This window comes from Macrotis lagotis, chromosome X (genome assembly GCF_037893015.1).
Source record: "Macrotis lagotis isolate mMagLag1 chromosome X, bilby.v1.9.chrom.fasta, whole genome shotgun sequence".
Lineage (NCBI taxonomy): Eukaryota > Metazoa > Chordata > Mammalia > Peramelemorphia > Peramelidae > Macrotis > Macrotis lagotis.
In genome coordinates, this window is record NC_133666.1 from 20,754,155 (window position 1) to 20,773,959 (window position 19,805).

Below are 19,805 nucleotides of genomic sequence, written 5' to 3' on the forward strand. Positions count from 1 at the left end.
AATTAATCACAGACCTTCACATGACCTTAGACTATGAAGTACTTCCATGCATATCTTATTTATTGTTTATAATAAGCCTTTCTGGGTTGATAGGGCATCATTTGTTCCTTTTAGTAGAAGAGGATTCTGAGACTGGGAAATTTGTGCCTTTCCCCAAACCACAGAACAAAGCCAGCTTGAGAATATAATTCTTCTGATGCCCACCTCAGCTTTCTTTGCACTACCCTTTACTCTCTCTACCTACAAATCACAAACATTTCTTGATGATATAAAGTTCACTTAATATATGCAAATTTCTTTTCTAGTATTACAATGATTATGGAGACATTATAAAAGAAACAATGAGCAAAACAAGGCAGATAGACAAAATCCAATGTGCAAAGACGCTTATTCTCAGTTTACAGCAGGTAAGAATGAATAATTTTAAGTATTTATTGATTCTTTCAAAAAAGATTAATATTCAAACCAAGAAACCTTTTTTCCTAAATAAATCACATGCTTATTTTGCCTCTTGTATAGATAAAGAAAAAAATCAGAACAACAATAACCTCTTCTTTTTGATAGCTATGGATGTAATTAATGTGCTGGGCTTTGTTTCATCTTTTTATATTCATATTCATTAGGTTCATAATTGTGTTGAAACCACCAGGAAATAGTTTTGCCTTGGCTTAACTAAAAAGATCTAAAGAGGATAGCTGACACCAGCGTTAAGTGCTTCTTTATTAATTTGTATGAGATTAAATATTTATAACAGATTAGGTATAGAAGTGTTTATACTAATTATTAATATTAGCAACCCAAAAAAACCCCAAATGTTTTCTTTGATTCCAAACAGCTGTTCAACGAAATGATACAAGAAAATGGGTATAATTTTGACAGATCATCACCAACATTCAGTGGTATTAAAGAACTTGCCCGACGTTTTGCTTTAACTTTTGGACTTGATCAGTTGAAAACAAGAGAAGCCATCGCCATGTTACACAAGTAATTTCCCAATATTTTACTTGAATTCAACTAATCATAATGGCTGACATTAATTAATATAACACCTTAAGGTTTATAAGCGTACATATTCTTGTTTGCTCCTTATGACAAACCTGAGGGTAGGGAGTTCAAGTATCACCTTTATTTTATGAATGAGGAAAATGAGGCTCAGATGGGATGGTGACTTGCCCATTGTCATGGAGTTGGTGAGTGGTAGAGCTGGGACATGAGTCCTGGCTCCTTGGCTTCAGATCTAGTGCTTTTTCCACTGTTCTATGCTCTACATATTACAGGGTTTTTTGTTTTTAATTAGGATTCAAATCTTTTTCTGAATATTGTTGGGCTAATATATAATGTGTTAGCATATGGATTTGTCTTCTAACAAATTCTCTATTCTTAGGATTAAAAAAATAGATCTAGTGATATCTCAGTCAGTGAAATCTGGAAATGAAGCTCTTTTAGAAAGTAAACCACACACCAAATCTTCATAAATAACAAGAAATAGGGATATTCTTGTCTTTAGACATGACAACAAATATCTCTGTATAATTTCTATTTCCTCTTAGTTGAAGGCAAAAAATGTTGGTCACGAGCAATGTTGGATAGTATAGGAAGTTTCTTTTGAGTCCTCAGTAGCCTCTACTTTCTTGTACCTATTTTTCATTCCATGGTAATTAAGCCCCCATCGTTATGATCCCTGTTCATTCCCCTTTTGCTGCCCCAGTCTTTTGTCAGACGATATACTGTTTTCAGTTGTATTATGTTGACTGGCAATTCTTAAATGATTTATCTAGTAATCTGGATAGTTTTGCTTTATCTCTATTAACATGTACTTTTTGCCTCTATATAATGAAAAACTTTGTCCAAACCCCTGTCCCTGCAGGTAAAAGAATTTTGGAAATCATAAAGCAGGTCAGGTGATATGTTTTGTTTGACAAGAGCCCCCCTGCAATTACTGATCTCTCCCCAAAAGAACTGAGCTTCCCATTCATTGTCAGGCAGCCTGTCTTACCTTCAGACCTTTCATTTCCAGCTACAAATCCAGGCACCTTTCCTAATCTGAACTCTTTTTTTCTACCTTTGTCCCTGAGTTCCCAGTTCCGTACCTTTTTATTTTTCCTACAGTAACCCTTGGCCTCTTTTCCTCTCTCACCCTCTTAGATTCTATTGTGCTTCTCATTATCTTAATAAAGTTACTGGTGGTGTTTCTGTAATTAGAGTTCATCCTCTTATTTAAATGAAGCATTGCTGTACTACCAGGTCTTGTGGGAAGTCCAGTTACACTATTGTTGAACTTCTTATTCATTTTGTTATTGCTGGTTTGCAATTTTGTCCCTTTTCTACCTAAACTTCAGTAAATGGTTTGATCATTAAAAGACACCTTTCAACAACTGACTTAATTGCTTTATTTTACTTTGGATTTGTGATTTCTTTACACAAGTATAGATTGCAACCTTACTGTGCACGCTGTCTTTTTGGATGTGATTCTTGTCCATATCTTTCTTTAAATCCTCCACTTGCAGCCTTTAGAAGCTTTCTTTGTGTTTCATGATGTGATACTATCCTAACACCCTCATCGTGTAGAATGTTTAATTGCTTTGGTTTGGTCCACTACCTGGAAGGATTTGGGTTTTTCTGGGTAAGATGCTAAGGAAACCTCAGAAGTAATGTAATTATATCATTTCTATATTGCTTTTAGCAAAGATAGCATTATCTTGGCCAATAAATCAAGAAATGCAATAATTTCTCTTTCTCACTTGTCACCCTTCTTTTCTTAATTCACTTCTTATTTGTATATCTCAATCTTTAGACACAGACATAAATCCATAATGTCCATTTTGCTAGTGGAATAATTATCCAGATACATTTCTTCCATTCTATAATATCACACTTGAATGATTTCACTTTTCAGATATTCATTATGTCCTTTTCTTCTAGGGATGGGATAGAATTTGCATTTAAGGAACCTAATCCACAAGGTGAAAGCCATCCACCTTTAAATTTGGCATTTCTTGATATTTTGAGTGAATTTTCTTCTAAACTTCTCCGACAAGATAAAAGAACAGTGTAAGTATTTAATTTTTATCCTCCAAATGAAATATTCAGTTTCAGGAGTTCAAAGGCAACATTTATATATTTTATGCTTCCACTTGGCATTGCATTTCTAGGATTCCAAGATTACACTAAGGCCCTTATGTGAATTAATAACATAAATAAACATAAGACTGCTTCTAGCTTATTACTATTGGAACAGTATTTTGGAACAATTTTATCCATTAAGAATACTATTGCTATTTTTAAATGATTATATTTACTTGCTTAGTATCCCTGATTAAATGTTGAAAGAGGTATTCAGAGATCTAGTTTAGCTTCATGTGATGTCTTGAAATGGTATCAATAAATTTAATCTTGAAAGTCTCATCTGTTTTAAAATTTGGATATATTATATTCTCAAAAAATTCAATATAATTCTATAGGTTTTTTTCTGATTTGGAGGGAGAAGGGATTGTTCTATGTCCTGTTTTGGAGAGACTTGGTAGACAACCTTGTTGAAGTGCATATTTTGTATGTTTCACATGCGCATGTGTGTTTTAGCATTGCAACATAGTTTTAATGAAAACTTTTTGAAGTATACATGACTCTTGAAAGAATTTCGTAATAAAGATTTTGCAGCTGCAAATTAAAATGTATAGTGCCAACCACTTTAGCAAGCTCCTTCCGTCTTTACTATTTCTAAACTACTGGGATTTTGTGATAGTATATGTATTTTATTTCAATATAAAAACATTTGTAATCATTGTTACTTCTCTTTAAGGTATGTTTATTTGGAAAAGTTCATGACCTTTCAGATGTCACTCCGAAGAGAAGATGTGTGGCTTCCTTTGATGTCTTATAGGAATTCTTTATTAGCTGGAGGTGATGATGACACCATGTCAGTCATCAGTGGAATTAGCAGTCGAGGATCGACTGTGAGGAATAAAAAAACAAAGCCGGCAACAGGAAAACGAAAATTACCTGAAGGTTAAGTATCCTTCTTTTTTTTTTAAAATATCCTTCCCTTTCTTATTTTCCATGAAGACAATTGCAGTCTCAGGATGAAAACATTACCTTTTTATTTAGTTAAAGGTACATTTCAGTTTTGATTGATTAAGTCTAATGTTCTACAGTATCTTTTGAATCAAAAAGTTCTTTGAAGATTATCTTGTTCTGACTTCTCCACTAACCAAAATTGAAAATACACGTCTTCTCATCAACTACTAGTCTCTTCATACTATATATAGTGTACTTCTGCATGTATATGTGTCATGAAGTGTTAATTTGTATATATTTCATGACTTGGTCCTGTAGTTAATATTCTGAATTTTAATTTGATCATTGTGGTGTTGAGCTTGGCATTTAGTATTCTTAGATAATTTATTTTACTGATGAGGGAACTGAAGTGACTTGCCTAGGATCTCAGCCAATAAGTGTCCAACCAGGAATTTAACACAGATTTTCAAGTCCTGCCCCTACTCTTCACTAAATCAAACTTCCCTTTATTACTAGAAAATGAATGAGTCTAATGATTTGAAGGTTTAGGCTGTAGGCATCTTCAGCTTTTTAGATGAAGCCTACTTAGAGAACTTGCCTTATTAATTATATCTGTCAAGATTTAGAATCTCAATGAATGGTTATTCATAAGCAAAATGAAGTATAATACATAGTGCCTTAAAAGGAATGAAACCGTAAAAGGTAGGCATCCCATTCCTAGCAACTTGCTTGAGTCTATTTATAAAGTCACTTATGGGCAACTTGGTGGTGTAGTGTGTAGAGTGCCAGCCCTGAAGTCAGGGGGACCTGAGTTCACATTTGGCCTCGATACTTATTAGAGTGCTATGTGCCCTTGAGCAAGTCATTGATTGCCAGACATCCAGGGCCATCTCCAGTTGTCCTGATTAACATTGGCCCCTGGACCCAGATGACTCCAGAGGAGAAAAATGAGGCCGGTAATTTAGCATAGCACCTCCTTACTCAAATCCAATTTGCTTCCTGGTTGTGGAATCACCTTCCTGATGTCATGGTCTCTTGAGGGTGTTGCCATTCTTATATTGAACCACTTCCTTCTGTAATTATTTTAGAAATTGTAATATAATATTGAGCTCTCTTCATTCATCAGGAATATGTGGGCACTCTACCCTATATATGGACCTCTCTCATTAATCCCCATATTTTTTATTGTCCTTTAATTCCTTTTGACTCTTACAAGAATATTTCTTAGGGTAAAGCCATTCTATAAAGGCATAGATTGTAAGCTGCTTGTGGGAAAACACACTTTGTCTTTTGTGCTCCAATGCAAAAGCACTGTGTTGAAGGTTTTTCTTACTGCTTTTCATTAATAAATTCTGAAAGCACATGCTGCTAATTCTTTGGGACTCTTCCTGTTTTAGAATTATTGTTATAGCTCCTTCTTTTTCTGTTTTAATGTGAAACAATTTTATTTTGAGTTGCCAGGGATTTAATCTTCATATACTGATGGCACGGTATCTCCTTTTATGCTTCATTTAGTACTAATAATGAGACTATTATTAGATATTTTTTGTTGGTATCCTCTCCAGAATCATAAAATTTTAACATTTGGATGGGTTGTATTTTCTATCGGATTATAGTTTATATCATAACATTTTCTCCTGAATTCTGTAAAAATTCCTTTTTTATAGTCGCCAAGAAGTGCTTTTTCTTCTCTGTAGCTTATTATGTGACAACAAATATGTGGTCTCCTATAGAAGGTCTGGTGAATACCTTCATATTATAAGACATATTCTTATTCAGACTTTCTTGAGATGAAAAATAGTTATTGATGATCGATCACTTCTTTTTGGATCAGACACAATTTTTCCCTATCATTTTCCTATCATATTCCCTTTCAGATTTCCTGAGAGTCAATTTTCAATGACTTTAAAATTGTGTCACATACTTAGTCTGGTCCAGTAGTTCCTCTTTGTCTTTTTTTTTTAAGCACCTTTTCTTCTTTTTATTCTAATATGTGAGTTCAAAGGTTAGGAGTCCAAATATGATACCTCCACTAATATTGATGAAAAAGGATTTTTTTTTTTACAGAAACTTTGACCTATCCTTTTCATTTTTAAATATTCCTTTCATTTTCACCATTAAATGCTTCAAGACTCAAATTTATTCTTACCCCAAACTTTCTGCAGACTTCTCCCCCATTATCCCTTGGACTTTTATAAAATAATAATTACTCATAATTTTTCCTTATTCTCTCAAAATTTGCAAATGAGTTTTTCTTCAAAAAGGACAGTTCTTTTTTGCCTTCTCTAAAAAGGAAATGCAATGTTTGCTAGTTGAAGCAGTTTCTTGCTTCTTTTGGTTTTATTGGGATGACAGTATTGAAAATGTTTTTTGATTGAAACAGTCATTGGAAATGGTGATAGCTTGAGTTGATAAGTGAATGAATCAATGTGAAAACATTTAGTAAGCACTTAGCTTATACCAGGCTCTATGCCAAGAGCTTGGGAAATAAATGGAAAAAAGTAAGATGGGCCTCAGGTCACTAATAAACACACATTTTTTTAAAAAAAATGTACATACAGATTCACATCTTTTTAAACACACACATTTAATAATGAAGTTTTAATGCTAGAGTAGATCTAGCTTCTTTGATCCTATCTTATAAATCTGCTTGTGATGTTTATTGGTCACTATGCTTAATGGCTGTTGCTTATTTTCTTCCTTTAGCTGAAGAAAGTAGTAGTAGTGATAGCATGTGGTTGAATAGAGAACAGACAATGCACACGCCTGTTATGATGCAGACACCACAGCTTACTTCAACTATAATGAGAGAGCCTAAAAGATTGCGACCAGAGGAGAACTACATGGGTGTCTATCCAATACAGCCAGAACACCATCCTACACCACTCGACTACAAGTAAGTACAACTGATCATTTTCTATGCTTTAAATTTATTAACAACTTATCATAAAAAAGTTCAGTTAAAGAAGAATAAAATTCTCCTTGAAGCACGCAGGTAACATGGATGTTAGCTCAAAGACAACAAGAAGAAGCAGCCAGGCAACAACAGGAGAGAGCAGCAATGAGCTATGTTAAGCTGCGAACTAACCTTCAGCATGCCATGTAAGTGAGAGGGCCATGTTTTTGTAAGTCTGGGATTTTCTCTAATTCAATTTTAACATCCTTGAAATTGTGCCTGGTCTAAACCTTTCAGCAGTCATCCTAGTGCTGTGAAAAAAAGAACCAGAGTGTCAGAGTATTTAGTCTCATTTTGCTTAATATCTTTGAAATGTTCACCAAATCATTCTGACTCATCTGTAGAATGTGGATGTATGCCTTGTCTGTTTCACAGGTTGTTATGGGAGCCACACATTTTGAAAGTTGGGAACATCTGGACCTCAGGGGTCATTTAGTATAAACCTTACACCAGGGGAATTTCCACTATAATATACCTGACAAGTAGTTATCTAACCTTTGTTTGAAGACCTCCAAGGATGGGGAACTCCCCAACTATCCTGTCCTTTATTTGAGAACCCTAATTGTTAAGTCCTTCATGACATTAAGCCTAAATGATTATTTTTTAATTCCCACTAATTGCTTCTGGTTCTGTACTCTAGAGACCAAACATCCCTCTTATACAAGATAGCCCTTCAAATTCCCCTTTAGTATTCTCTTTGGCAGGTTAAACATGTCTACTTTCATCAGCCAGTCTTTATGACATGGACTCATGACCTGGCAGTTTTTATGGTTGTCCTTCTCTGCATATCCTCCAGTATATCAATACTCTTTGTGAATCATGGTGACGAGAACTGAACATAGTTGTCCAGATAAAGTCTGAGGGCACAGTATGAAAGGACTATTGCCTCTTTATTCCAAGAGGCCATGCTCCCTCTACAACCCAAAATCATACTGACTTCTTGTCTGTTACATCATGTTGAATCATTCAACTTGCAGTCCACTAACACCTCCAGATTTGTTTCCTAGAATAATTGCTGTCTTAACCATCCTTTTTCCCATCTTATATTTAAGTTGATTTTTTTTCCAGAATAACTGCTGTCTTAACCATTCTTCTCCCATCCTATATTTAGTTTAATTTTTCTTTTTATACACAATTTATACTTTATACATTTATACTTATTAAATTTAACCTTAAAAGTTCCTTACTAGAAGCATCCCGTTGTATTGGTTAAAAGACTGGTCTTAGAAACGGCAAGACCTGATTGGAGTGTCTCCTTGGGCATTAAATCTCTTTCAGTCCTCTAGGAGATCTGTAAATTTTCCCAGGCAGCTTGGTGGCACTACAGTAGCTAGAATATTGGACCTGGGGTCAGGAAGACCTGAATTCAAATGTGGCCTCAGACACTTACTAACCATATGACCCTGGGCAAGTCATTTAACCTCTGCCTCAGGTCCTTCGTCTGTAAATTAGCAAACAGTAACAGCATCTGTCTTGCAACATTGTTTTAGATCAGATGAGATATTTTATTGTAAAATATTTACTCTAGTGCCTGGTACACATTAAGCTCTCTATAAATGTTAACTGTTGTTCATTGTTGTTATCATTATTGACTATAAGTGCAGAAAAAAGTCTTAATACCTTCATTGAGAGAATGTTTCTTCATATGGGATTTTTCCTATGCTAGTAAAATCACATTTCCTATCCCTAACCATTATTATACTAAGTAAAGATCCTTTTGTATCCAATGTATTATTAGCATTTCTCCCAGCTCACATCCTCTGCAAATTTGATAAATATGTCATCTATACCTTGATCCCATGATATTGATATCCTTGGGATATTCCACTAGAGACCTAGCAGAAATGGCTCTTTGAGACTGGTTACCCAGTCAGTTCTGAATCCATCTGACTGTATTTTCATCTAGTCCATAACTTCGATCTAATCTGTAAAGCTACTATGAGAATATCCATGTTAACTATTAAGATTCATTTACTAGTTTAGTTATTCTGTGAAAAGGGGAAAATGATGTTGACATTCTGGCAGAACCTGTTCTTGAGATAACCGTACTGCTCTTTGTAATCACCACTTCCCTTTCCTAGTTGGATTTTCTTTTACTTCACTATTCATACATATTAAAAGGGTTTTTATTTTCCCAACCTCTTCATGTTTCAAAGGAAAGGGAGTGTTATCAATTGAGTTGCCAAAAGAAAAAAATAAGAGGGAGCGGCTAGGTGGCGCAGTGGATCAAGCACCGGCCCTGGTGTCAGGAGTACCTGGGTTCAAATCTGGTCTCAGACACTTAATAATTACTTAGCTGTGTGGCCTTGGGCAGGCCACTTAACCCCATTTGCCTTGCAAAAACCTAAAAAAAAATAAAGGCTCAGCAAAATATTTTTTTTTAAATTGCCCCTTAAACAGATGGAGGTTTAGAAGGAGGCAGAAACATGATAACTTTGAAATTTACATGGTTACTTTATTATATAGGAATAGCAAACTTTTCTTGGTAGATATTTGCTGTTTTATTTATAGTGCTCTTTTTCTGTTCTTTGTATATAGAAATGCTTATGTTATTTTATGTTTATGAATGTAGATTAAAAAATGAAACTGGGGCGGCTAGGTGGCGCAGTGGATAAAGCACCAGCCCTGGAGTCAGGAGTACCTGGGTTCAAATTCGGTCTCAGAAATTTAATAGTTACCTAGCTGTGTGGCCTTGGGCAAGCCACTTAACCCCATTTGCCTTGGAAAAATCTAGAAAAAAAAAAGAAACTTAGAATTTTCCCAGGAATTCTAAATTATTCTCTTACATTTTTGAAAATTAGAAGAATATTTGTACTTTTCCCTATATTGTGCTACCTCTCCTGTTTTCCATGATCTTCCTGGCAGTCATTTAGCAGTCACAGCATCCATGAATATAATTCTTCTAATAGAGGTTGCTTGAATTCTTGAAAGGCAATTCCATATTTCTACCATGGTTTTTTGTTATCATGAGTATCAGCTCCCAGTTAAGTCATTTTAGATTTATGGAGTCAAAGATAAGGCATATAAAAGTGCTTTGTAAAGTATTTTTGCATTATATAAATGTAGCACAACTAACTGAGATGAATTGAGAGACTACAAAAAAATCTTTGCTTTCTATGTGAAAGATTATATTCTTCATAAATAAAAGACATTTTCCCTCTGTAATTTGATTTAGAAATCTGAGTGGGAGCTTGATGCGATTTGAGTATTGATAGTTCTCTTTCCACTAGTTTATTTGCAAGTCAGTTGTTTAGTGTTTATAATATATTTTCTTCTATGGCAAAATAAAATCGAGAGTGACTGAGTTTCTAAGGCTTACTCATAAAAATCTAACCCGTGGTATACCATAGCCTATGTAAGAAATGTTTCTGTGGGAACTGGTTTTGGAGTTCCAATGTTTGTTGACAGGAACATTATTTTATTCAATCCCACACCCTCCTTTCCTCTCCTTCCCTGGCCAGATTACAGGGATGTGTCTTTCCTTAACTCCACTTTATTTGTAGTAGCTCCTTCACTTAACAGTAGTTCTGTTCTCTTTCAAGAGAAGCTTCAAGCAAAAGGATTATTGATAGGAGAAGAAGGGAATGTAAGAAGCTGGCAAAGGGTGGACATGGAGTAGTTTTATTCCAGAATTAAACCTTTGTGTACTTTGCTTCTTACCCCCTTTCTAGGTCCTTCTTAATCTCTTTGCTTTTCTTCTAAAATCTCCAGGACCCACCTCTTTACCTTTTTACTTTTTAACACTAGCAATATAATGGAAACCATAGAAGAAATAAAAATATTCTCTCCTTTCATTTCTGTTACTCTCCTTTTAACTGGCAAGTGAGCTCTCCCCAGTTGAATAAAAATAATTTGTGTTTCATAGACAGTTCAGACTTAATTGTGTGCATTGGGCAAATATGATGAGTCTTGGTGATTGCGATAAGGTATATGTTGAGAGATTTGTCCTTTGAAGACCAGTATTTATATTCTGGCTCTTCTGTTTTGCTTCTGATTATGGACAGATGATATAAGTTCTCAGGACAGTTTACTAAAATGAACTGCTTGGTTTAGATGGCCTCTTGGGTACCTTCCAATTTTAAATCTTTGATTTAGTATTTAGTGCTGGAGTAGAATTAGGAGTGGAACCCGCTACATTTGACTTTGTCTTTTCCTCTCTTTCTTCTTGCTATCGTCCTACTACTCAAGGAGTGAATTAAAGAGTATTTCTCTAGTAGTTTAAGTAGAGAAGAGGAGAGAAAACAAAGTGGAAGGAAAGGCAATTAATTTTCTGCTAATTTGAATAAGGGGCAGCATAGGTGGTGACACCTGATTATAAAATGAGTAGTAAACAATAGACAGTTCCTAAAGAATATATTTTATCAATTTAGCAATCCATTACAACTCCAAAGGACTCATGATGAAAAATGCTTCACTACTATTGGATAGTGAAGTGATGGACTTAGAATGCAGATTATAGCATAATTTTTCCCTTCCCTTCCTTAACAACCCCTAACCCCCCTCCCCCAATTGAATACTTTATATCATGATTGGAAAGAGCATACTTTCATTTCATGACTATTTAAGGTTGGAATGGTAGTTTTTTAATGGATTTTGAATGTCCAACCAAGCTTAAGTTTGAATTCCTAGATAAAATGCCTTTTTTCAAAACAATTTTATTTATTTTGAGTTTTACAATTTTCCCCCTAATCTTACTTTCCTCCCCCCACCCCCCACAGAAGGCAATTTGCCAGTCTTTACATTGTTTCCAGGACAGATTTTTTTTTAGGTTTTTTTATTTGTTTGTTTTTGCAAGGCAGTGGGGTTAAGTGGCTTGCCCAAGGCCACACAGCTAGGTAATTTTTAAGTGTATGAGGCTGGATTTGAACTCAGGTACTCCTGACTCTCGGGCCAGTGTTCTATCCACCATGCCACCTAGCCTCACCTCATGGTATACATTGACCCAAAATGAATATGATAAGAGAGAAATCATATCCTTAAGGAAGAAATATAAAGTATAAGAGGCAGCAAGATCAGACAATAAGATATCATTTTTTTTCTAAATTAAAGGTAATAGTCCTTGGTCTTTGTTCAAACTCCACAGTTCTGAGAAAATACTTTTTTAAAAGAATTTTTTTTAGAAAATTACTTTCTACTAATTATGTCAGTTAGAATCAGGTGTCAGAAGGAAATCTTAAGTCTATACTCTTTAGTACATCCCTTATCTGAAGCATGAACAGCAACTTTTAGATATTCTCAGGGCTGCCTATTCTCGTTTTGAAATGGGTTACTAATTACTAAGGATTGTCTTATTTTGACTAAATATCTGCCTTGCTGCAATTTTTACTTACTGATTTCTAGTTTTGTCCTCTGGGACCAAATAGTATAAAATTTTCCTTCTGTATAAATTTACATATTTGGAAATTCTTTACCCTGTTCTTCAGCTTTTCTTTGTAAAATTGAGTCTACATAATGGTGATAACTTGTTCAGATCCTGTTTTTGAACGTAAGCAGTTGCTAGAGGTATTTCTGTCATGGTTTGTGCAATGAGAATGTTTTGACTCTGGATGTAGCTAAGGTCAGAATACTCACTTTAGCTTTTACCCAGTGGGTTTCTCTATTTTCAATTTCATCGCCTTAAAAGATACAGAAGGTCTCTAAATTGCTAGTGAGAGAAGTTGTTTTTTGTACTCTTAAGAATGTCAGTCAGTGGTCTGTTTTTTGTCTTGGGGAGATTCTTTTTAAGGAAACTAGAATGAAGTAATTCTTGAGTTATTTCCTTGCTTTTTTCTTTTCTTTTCATGTGCTAGCACATAACCCTTAATTAATGCTTACTGAGTGATTGAGAAACGGCATGGTACAGTGGGTAGAGTGCTAGACTTGGAGTCAAAAAGACCTGTGCTCAAATGCTTCAGGTACTTACTTAGCTGTATGATTGTAGATGAGTCACAGAATCTCATTTTCCTCATCTGTTCTTGTTAGGAAAGTACTTTACAAACATATTCATCTATCTAACTAATCACAAAAATAACTTTACTTGTTATGGTTATTTGATATTCACATAAGATTACTTCATTCACATTTAGAGGATAGAAAAACTTAATCATAGTTAAATTTCTCAGAGCAAGTTAAAATAAAGAACTTTTGGGACTTAATAGACATTTGAGCATTTGTGTTTTAGAATAAATTTAATCAATTTCTATTCTGCCACTAATTTTTCATAATATGTATTTCCCCTCTTGACTATTTAAAATTCTTTTTTTGTTAGTCGGCGTGGTACCAGCCTAATGGAAGATGATGAAGAACCAATTGTTGAAGATGTCATGATGTCTTCAGAAGGGAGAATTGAGGATCTTAATGAGGGGATGGATTTTGACACAATGGATATAGACTTGGTAAATATTTCTTTTCTCTCTTTCACGATATTCAGTAATTTTAGTTGTAAAGTTGTTTGTTCCTTTCAGTATTAGTAAGAAATATTGGTACCCTCAACCGAACTATTCTTGTGACTGGAGGAAATTGAGTATTGCCACATACTGAAGTATATGTCAAGCATTAAAGATTTTCCTTTAGGTCTCAGTTCAAGAGAACCTCTAGGTCCTTCATGTGCAGATATTCTATTTGCATCTAACCTATTTTTTGATATGTAAAGTCAATTTAATATCCAGATATGATTTAATGATTTATGTTTAAATGCAGGCAAGACCATCTCATTTGTGACCTTTACTTTTCCTTGAAACTTCTATGATGTGCTTCTCTGTCTTCCTTTCTTCTTCAGAGAGAGAACGTACCTTCCTCAATGCCGAGGTTCAAAGACTTGTAGTCTTTATGCCATCTTCTCCTTTTACCTGTGAAATTTTCTCTCTGTCACATTTTCAGTCTGTCTCTGTACATAGGCTGTTCTTCCATCCTACAAACCTGCTTATGTTTCCCCTATTCTAAAATGAAAGCAAAAAACTTCTCTCAATTTTTAGTCCTTCAGGCTGCTTTTTCCATTTCCTTTCTCCATTTTGCTGCCAAGATCTTACTTCCAGACTCAATGTTTCCAATTCTTCACCACTCATTCCCACTTTCATTTTCTTGCAGTCTTTCTCCTGACTTTGCTGCTTCAACTGAAACTTAGAATAGTTTAATGATTACCTACTAATGAATAAATCCAATGAATCTTTTTCTCTTAACTTCTGGACAACATTGGATAGAGTTTATTGTAGACATGTACCTCCTCCCCTCCTCACATCTTTTTAATTTATTCCTTGATTTCTATGATGCTGATCGTCCAACCACTGCTTCTTGAGTGCTGTTTTTTGTTACTATCTCTTCTTCCTTCCACCTCCTAGATGTATTCTTCAGAGTATTAGCACTTTTGGCACTTAGCATCATACAGGGCAGATGATCATTTAGGCTTTTGCTTGACTATCTTTTTTTTATTTTTATTTTTTTAGGGTTTTTTTTTTTTTTTTTTGGCAAGGCAGTTGGGGCTAAATGGCTTGCCCAAGGCCATATAACTAGGTAATTATGAAGTGTCTGAGGCTGGATTTGAACCCAGGTCCTCCTGACTCCAGGGCTGGTGCTCTATCCACTGTGCCACCTAGCTGCCCCCTTGAAGATCTTCTAAAAGGGAGCCCACTGCTTCTAGAAGCAATCATTTTTATTTTCTGACTTTTCTCCTTCAGAATACTAATTCTGTCCTTTCGTCTTCATTGCTTCTAGTTGGTGTTTTTTGAAACTTCTGCTCTGTGCTGTGGAGCCTAGCAGGAAACGGATAATCCCTTTTAGTTGTGGCTGCCCTTCTATAGTGGGCATGGAGTTTTGTGGTACTTAGCCTTTTATGCGTGATATTTCAGTTCTAGAAAGAGGGTTTTCCTTCTCTAATGTAAATATTTTCAGTTTCTTTTACCTGGGAAGCATATGGAATGGACTCAGGGCCCGTCAGCATCCTAATTACTTCTCTTTGGAGAATCTTCAGCCCGTTTATCCTTTAAAATCAGATACTTTCAGTTGAACACAGTGTTCCTGGTGTGATCTGGGTAGGACAGAATTAAGTACAGTACTATCACTCTGCTATTCCTGGACTTTGTACTTTTCTGAATGTATTACAGGATAAGATTGTCTTTCATGAGGGTGCTTGAGGTTCCTATCTAGCTGTATTTCTCCTGTCTGATAAAAGTTGACTTTTCAAACTCAAATGCTGCAGTTATCCTTTCTTCTTAATAGATATGGATCATATTCTATAGTGTTGCATCCTGTCACACAGTACAGTATTTATTCTGGTTTTGTCATGCACATTTTGATACATGTGTATGCTAAGACATTGATGAAAAAATGTTACAGAGTCACAGGGTCAAGTACAGATTCCTTTACTTACCAATGACTTACAGGTTGACATTGAACCATTAATTAACCCTTTGTATCTGACTGTTTATTCAGTTCTGAATTCACTATTTCTTAACTTTTTTTGTCTTCTCCACAAGAACAACATTCCTCTGAATTTTAATAACTCTTTCAAAAATGACTCTGGTTAGCTTTTTTTCTCCATTTTTGTGGCATCTTCCTTTTGTGATCTTATCTTCATAAGTTCTTTTTGCATAGTTTTTGTAAGTTTTCAAATTGTGACTAAAGATCTAAATTGGTTATGATTTCACTGTGCCATTTTCTTAAGAAAAAAAAATCTTAAATCAGAATTCTACCTCTCCTTTCCCTTTCTTCCAATATATTCCTTTCTCGCCCATTATCTCCTTCTTTATATCATACCTTTTTTGTCTTTAGTATTTTTCTTTTCTTTATTTTCACATTACCACAATAGTCTTGATGTAAAAGTAAACATCCCCCCCCCCCAGAAAAATAAAGTGAGAATGGAAAAATAAACTATACTTCATTCTGTGTTCAGATACAATCAGCTCTGTCTCTGGGATGGATCTCATTCTTTATCATAAGTCCATCAGAGAAATTGCTTCAATATTTTTTCCCCCATAGTTGCTATTGCTAGCTGTATTTCCCTCCACCCTATCCCTCCCCACCCCCATTTATTTTACTCTCCTTTAACCGTGTCCCTCCTCAATAGGGTGTTTTATCTGACTACCTCTCTCCCACAGTTTTCTCTCTCTTCTATCACCTACACTTCCCCTTCCCCTACTCCTGTCCCTTTTTCCCCCATCCCTTTCCTCTCCTTTTTTCCCTCTAGGGCAAGATAGATTTCTATATCCTACCAAGTATGTATGTTTTGTGCATGTTACCTTCCAATGAAAATGAAGGCTCACTCATTTCCCCTAACCTCCCCCTCTCCATTCCATTGCAAATACTTTTTCTTACCTCTTTTTTTTTTAAGGTTTTTGCTAGGCAATGGGGTTAAGTGACTTGCCCAAGGCCACACAGCTAGGTAATTATTAAGTGTCTGAGGCCAGAATTGAACTCAGGGACTCCTGACTCCAAGGTCAGTGATCTATCCACTGTGCCACCTAGCTGCCCCTCTTACCTCTTTTACATGAAATATCTTAGCCCATTCTACCTCTCCTTTCCCTTCCAGTATATTCCTTTCTCACCCATTAATTCCATCTTTATAATATATCATATCTTCATGATCAGCTTTCTCCTGTTTCTTGTCTATATATTAGCATTTTTTTCAAGTGCTTCCTATTCCTCTTTCACTGATTTTCTTTTTCTTTGTGGTGGGTACTGTTCCTCCCTTTCCTTTCCTGTGTTACCCCCCTCCCCCATTCTTTCAATTGCAGCATTCCTTTCTATTGGTCAGATTAAAATCTAACAGTTTTCTGTGTTAATTTCTTTACCTTTCTAAAGAATGAAATAATTAAATCAAGCCTAGAAATTATTAGCTACCAAACTTTTGAAAGGGAGAACACTAGCAGATGTCTATATAATTGAAGTTGTCCATCACTATTTCATGCCAAACTTAGGATGTCTTTCATGAGCCCCTTATCAATTTCTTCTTTTTTCCTAAGTGTCCTGTATAGCAATATCATTTCTATTTTCTCCCTCTTTTGATCTTTTTTTTTTTTCCAGACAGTGGCCCAAGACCACACAGCTAGACAATTATTGTCTTTGGACAGATTGGAACTCAGGTCCCCCCTGAATCCAAGACTGCTGCTTTATCCACTGCACCACCCAGCTGCCCCCCTCATTTGATCTTGACCAAGTGTTTTCTATTGTATGCTTCTTCCCCTCTGGTTCCTGGACTTTTCACATGATTTTTTTTTTATCATATCTATCTAAACTTTTTTTAAAAAACATAATCTCAACTTAATTCTTTCTCCAAGCTCTACATCCACATACCCAACTGCCAGCTTTTTATTTCTATGTATAATTCCTGCTGGTTCCTCTGACTTAAGTGCTAAACTGGATTCATCTTTTCTCCCAAATCTGTTCTTCCTCCTACTTACTATTCATTAACTTCACCACCATTCTCCTAATTACCCTGGTATAGAATATATTTGATTTCTCTATGTCTTTTACCCTCCATATTGCTTCATTTTCTATATGTTGGAAATTTTACAACTTTACAATATCTCTTGATTCATTTTCTCCTTAACTTTTTCAATGTTGAAAATGCCATTCTAGTTGTTTCTTTTAATCCCTTTTATTGTATCCTTTTAACTAGTATCCCTCCCTCTAGTCTGTTACTCTTCAGCTTCACATACTTCTTTCAAAGAAGAGTTTTGATAATAGCACTTTTTTTCTCAAAAATTTTCAGTGGTTCTACTCATTCTCTTTTATCAACTGAATCAAATATGTTCATTGCTTAATACATTTTTAGTTTATCTTCAACTTTACTCTCCCAACCCTCCTGCTCTATTGAATTACTTATTCTTAACTGAGCAGTGATTTTCCAGTACTATAATCTCATAGACCACTTTCTCTGTTTTCAAAACCCCTCATACTTCTTTGTACCTCTCTAATTTATTCAGTTGTGAAATTCAAATCAATATTTAATATGTTTTATTTACTCACCTAGATTATAAGCTGCTCAAGATTAAATATCCAGGTGTTTATATCCTTGTATTTTCTAGGTCTTAACACCTTGTCAAACTTAGCAGATGCTTGAATTATTACTAGTTGAAGTCATCTAAACAAGATACTAAGAAAACAGAGATGTTTTCTTTTGACCAAGTATAGTTCATTTTTACTTACCCTTGTAATTTCAAGCATTTTTAAAAAGATAGTTTTGCTATAGAGTACTTGTTTTGAAATGTAAAGTTGCATTTGTTTATTTTAGCTATGTTCTTTTAACATTTTCCTTGAATGAACTATATTTTTATTCTTTTAAATGGTTTTTCTGTACAATATATTTCTAGTATTGCAAAATACATCAACTCTGTTACATGGAATGTGACAATGTGAGCACCACTTTTTCAAGTATTATCTAGTTATTTGTGAATGTCTACTCATTTGCCCCCCTCCCTTTTTTTTTTAAGCCACCATCCAAGAACAGGAGAGAGAGGACAGAGCTGAAGCCTGATTTCTTTGATCCTGCTTCAATTATGGATGAATCAGTAGGTCTACTTTAAGTCATTAAGATTTCAAACTCACGAGTAAAAGTGGTTTTCACCTTATAATATGGACTGTGTTCAACATGTTAGTGAGTTATTTGGAACTTGAAAAATAGTCTTCCTTCAAATCATACTATCTTGGATAATCAAGTTCCCAGACTATTTAACCTAATTAATTCAGTCTATACTTGAAGTCTACTTCCATAAGACTTAACCATAGAAACGTTGCTATATGTGATAGTTAAGATGCATTCTGAGTTCTGGTTTGTAATGCTAGGAACATATCTTGCCCTATTCTAATCCAAGCAGGAGTTGAGGCACTGAAGAAGGTTCGTGGGAAGAAGAGGGTGAAAGAACAATTCAGGGGTAAAGCTTTTGTAATTTGGGGCTTTCTAATGGCATAAGTCCTTATAGTCCTTATAGTCTTTGTCAAGATGCCAAGTCATTGCCCTTCTGCAGATCGTCCCTCAAACCTGGTCTCCGGGGTGTGAACTGTGGACTTTTCTGTTTTTTACTGTTCCTCATATCCTTATGTCACAGACAAATCCCTTTGTGTTTTGGGACAGTTGTTTAAGGGTTTCATTGGTATGTGTGGGTAAAAAACAAGAGAAGAGATTTTTAAAAATTCTTTTATGTTAATTGGAATATACCTAGATCCTAAGTCCTAATCTTTGTTAGCTTTTCTTTACCTTAAAAGGGAATCTTTAGTTTTTGAGAAGCCCTAACCTTCTATACTTTTCACAATTAAAAGGAAGACATTTCTTCAGTAAAGGAGGCTATGTATTTTATAAACTTTGAAAGCGTTTAGGTCACAGGCATGAAGAGAAGAAAGATGATGTTAATGATGATGATTGGAAAGCTCTTGGGAAAAAATTAATTTCCTCAGCATATATTACTGTGTTCAAGATTGTCCTTTGAGGGGCGGCTAGGTGGCACAGTAGATAGTGCACTGGCCCTGGAGTCAGGAGGACCTGAGTTCAGATCCGGCCTCAGACACTTTAATAATTACCTAGCCGTGTGGCCTTGGGCAAGCCACTTTAACCCCGTTTGCCTTGCACAAAAAAAAAAAAAAAAAAAAAAGATTGTGCTTTGATCCTGTGATAAAGAATTGCTTTTTTTTGCCTTGTACTTAAGGAGCTAAGCCTGTATCTCAGAAGAAAACCCAGACATCCTTTCCTTTGGTTCATCTTTCCTTATAAAGGGAAGTTAGCTTAAGTATTTTACTTAGAATTTGCTTATATTTAAAGGTTTTATGATGGAAAATGTCACAAGATTCTTCTCCAAATGAAATTCTAAGGTAGTGCAGAATTTCTAATAGTTCCTCATATTGCCTGTCTCTTCAGTACCAGCCAAGT

General features: G+C 35.1%; 1 protein-coding gene across 2 annotated transcripts in view; it reads left to right on the forward strand.

Moving 5' to 3' along the window:
- STAG2 (STAG2 cohesin complex component) overlaps positions 1 to 19,805 on the forward strand; it is a 137,156-nt gene that overhangs the window by 109,087 nt on the left and 8,264 nt on the right. Inside the window, exons 26-33 of one of the 2 annotated variants that reach the window (XM_074208613.1) lie at positions 306 to 407; positions 836 to 984; positions 2,923 to 3,051; positions 3,800 to 4,005; positions 6,721 to 6,910; positions 7,003 to 7,116; positions 13,218 to 13,344; positions 18,376 to 18,453. In XM_074208613.1, coding sequence (XP_074064714.1) covers positions 306 to 407; positions 836 to 984; positions 2,923 to 3,051; positions 3,800 to 4,005; positions 6,721 to 6,910; positions 7,003 to 7,116; positions 13,218 to 13,344; positions 18,376 to 18,453 — 1,095 coding nt within the window. The remainder of the gene's footprint in view (positions 1 to 305; positions 408 to 835; positions 985 to 2,922; positions 3,052 to 3,799; positions 4,006 to 6,720; positions 6,911 to 7,002; positions 7,117 to 13,217; positions 13,345 to 18,375; positions 18,454 to 19,805) is intronic. The other variant, XM_074208614.1, reaches the window with a different exon arrangement.